This window comes from Quercus lobata, chromosome 4, assembly GCF_001633185.2.
Source record: "Quercus lobata isolate SW786 chromosome 4, ValleyOak3.0 Primary Assembly, whole genome shotgun sequence".
NCBI classification, from domain to species: Eukaryota; Viridiplantae; Streptophyta; class Magnoliopsida; order Fagales; family Fagaceae; genus Quercus; species Quercus lobata.
Window position 1 is genome coordinate 65,323,519 of NC_044907.1, and position 2,030 is coordinate 65,325,548.

The window sequence follows — 2,030 nt, forward strand, 5'->3', positions numbered from 1 at the left end:
CCTTGAGTCTTTTCTCATCTAGCATGCACAACTGATCATATCTGCTTTGCAACCAATCTATTTTAGGGATTTCACTTTCCAATACTGTCCTTAGTGAACGGACACCCATCTCAATGGGAAGAACTGCTTCCATCCCATTTATCAATGAATAAGGAGTGGCTCTTGTGGAAGATCGAATTGATGTTCTATACCCCCAAAGCGCATAGGGCAATTGTAGGTGTCAGTCCTTGTAGTCCTTTGTGCTCTTCTTCAAGATTCACCCTATATTTTTATTAGCAGCCTCAACTGCTCCATTGGTTTGAGGACGGTAAGGTGAAGACTTGTGATGTTGAATGTTGAACTGTCGTATTAGCTTTTTTGTTTCTCCCTTGAAATGCTGCCCATTGTCAGAGATAATTTTATGTGGTACCCTATATTTGCAGATGATATTGGTCTGGATGAATTGAGCAACTTTCTTTGAATTCAGAACTTTGTATGAGGCAGCTTCTACCCATTTAGTGAAGTAATCAATGGCTACGAGTATGAATTCATGGCCATTGGATGTTGTTGGGTGAATCTTCCCAATAATATCTTTCCCCTATGTGGAGAATGGCCAGGGTGATGTCATAGTATGTAGTGGCATGGGTGGCATGTGTTTCAGATCTCCATGGACTTGGCATTGATGACATTTTCGAACATGAGCCACACAGTCGGCTTCCATAGTAGTCCAGTAATAGCCTTGTCTCATTATCTTCCTTGACCGCATGTATGCATTCATATGTGGCCCATAACTTGACTCATGAACCTCTTCAATTATTTGCTGTGCTTCCTTAGTGGTTACAAAAAGGAGATGAATTCCATCTTATGATCTTCTGTGAAGCCTTTAACCACAAATGATGTAATTAGTAGACAATCTCTAGATGGTTAATTGATCATTCTTGTCTGCAGACTTTGGGTATGTTCCATCCTTGACGTATTGTAGAATATCTTAATACCATTCACTTTCCCCATTCTTTTCCTCACCCTTTTCTATTGTCATGCAATAGGTTGGCTCTTCTTTTTGTTTTAACACTATCGATCTAGCTTCATCTTCTTTTGGCCCATCCATCATGGATGCCATGGTTGCTAAAGCATCTGAAATTTGATTCTGCATCCTTGGCACATATTGATGTTGAATCTTGCTGAATTTTGATACCCACTTCTGAAGACATTCATGATAAGGCATAAGCCTTTCTTCTTTAATCTTCCATTTATTCTGAATTTGGGAGATTATTAAAGCTGAGTCTCTGTATACCTCAAACTCTCTCACTCCTAGGCTTAAGGCTGCTCGTAATCCCATAATGCAAGCTTCATATTCTGTGGCATTGTTGGCGGCAGGAAAGTTGAGTTTGCCAAAAAATGGAATGTGTGTTCCTTTTGGAGAAATTAAGAGAACTCCAATTCCATTTCCATTTTGATTTGTTGCTCCATCAAAATGCATCTTCCATGATTCTACTTCAAACCCCATGATGTCTTCATTCGGAAAGTCTCCTTGAATCTCTTTAGCTTCTTCTGGTGAACAATGGGCTAAGTGATAAGTGATTGCTCTCCCCTTCACATATTTCTGGGTCACATACTTAATATCAAATTTTGACAAAAGGAAGACCCATTTAGCAGTCTTCCCATCTTGCACAGGTTTTTTCATTAAGTACTTCAAAGGATTCATTCTTGCAATCAACAAAACCTTGTAAGCAAGCATATAATGTTTGAGTTTGCGAGTTGCCCATACAAGTGCTACACGTGTCTTTTCTAATAGTGAATACTTCTCTTCATATGGCAACATCTTCTTCCTGATATAGTATATTGCATTCTCCTTTCTAGTCTCCTCTAGATATTAAGCAAGTAGAGCCCCTATTGCTGTATCTGTAGTGGTGAGATACAACAACAATGGCTTTTCGAGTACCAGTGGGACAAGTATTGGTGGTTTCATTAGATAACTCTTAATCTTCTCAAAGGCTTCTTGGCATTGTTCATTTCACACTGTAGGGACTTCTTTCTTAAGCAGTCAGAAG

The 2,030-nt window shown here is 39.3% G+C and overlaps 1 protein-coding gene across 1 annotated transcript; it reads right to left on the bottom strand.

Moving 5' to 3' along the window:
* Nucleotides 1–967: 967 nt before the first annotated feature.
* Nucleotides 968–1,801, bottom strand: LOC115985610. Its single transcript, XM_031108537.1, has one exon. It carries the CDS (start codon nucleotides 1,799–1,801, stop codon nucleotides 968–970), a length of 834 nt encoding a protein of 277 aa, XP_030964397.1.
* Nucleotides 1,802–2,030: the final 229 nt, after the last annotated feature.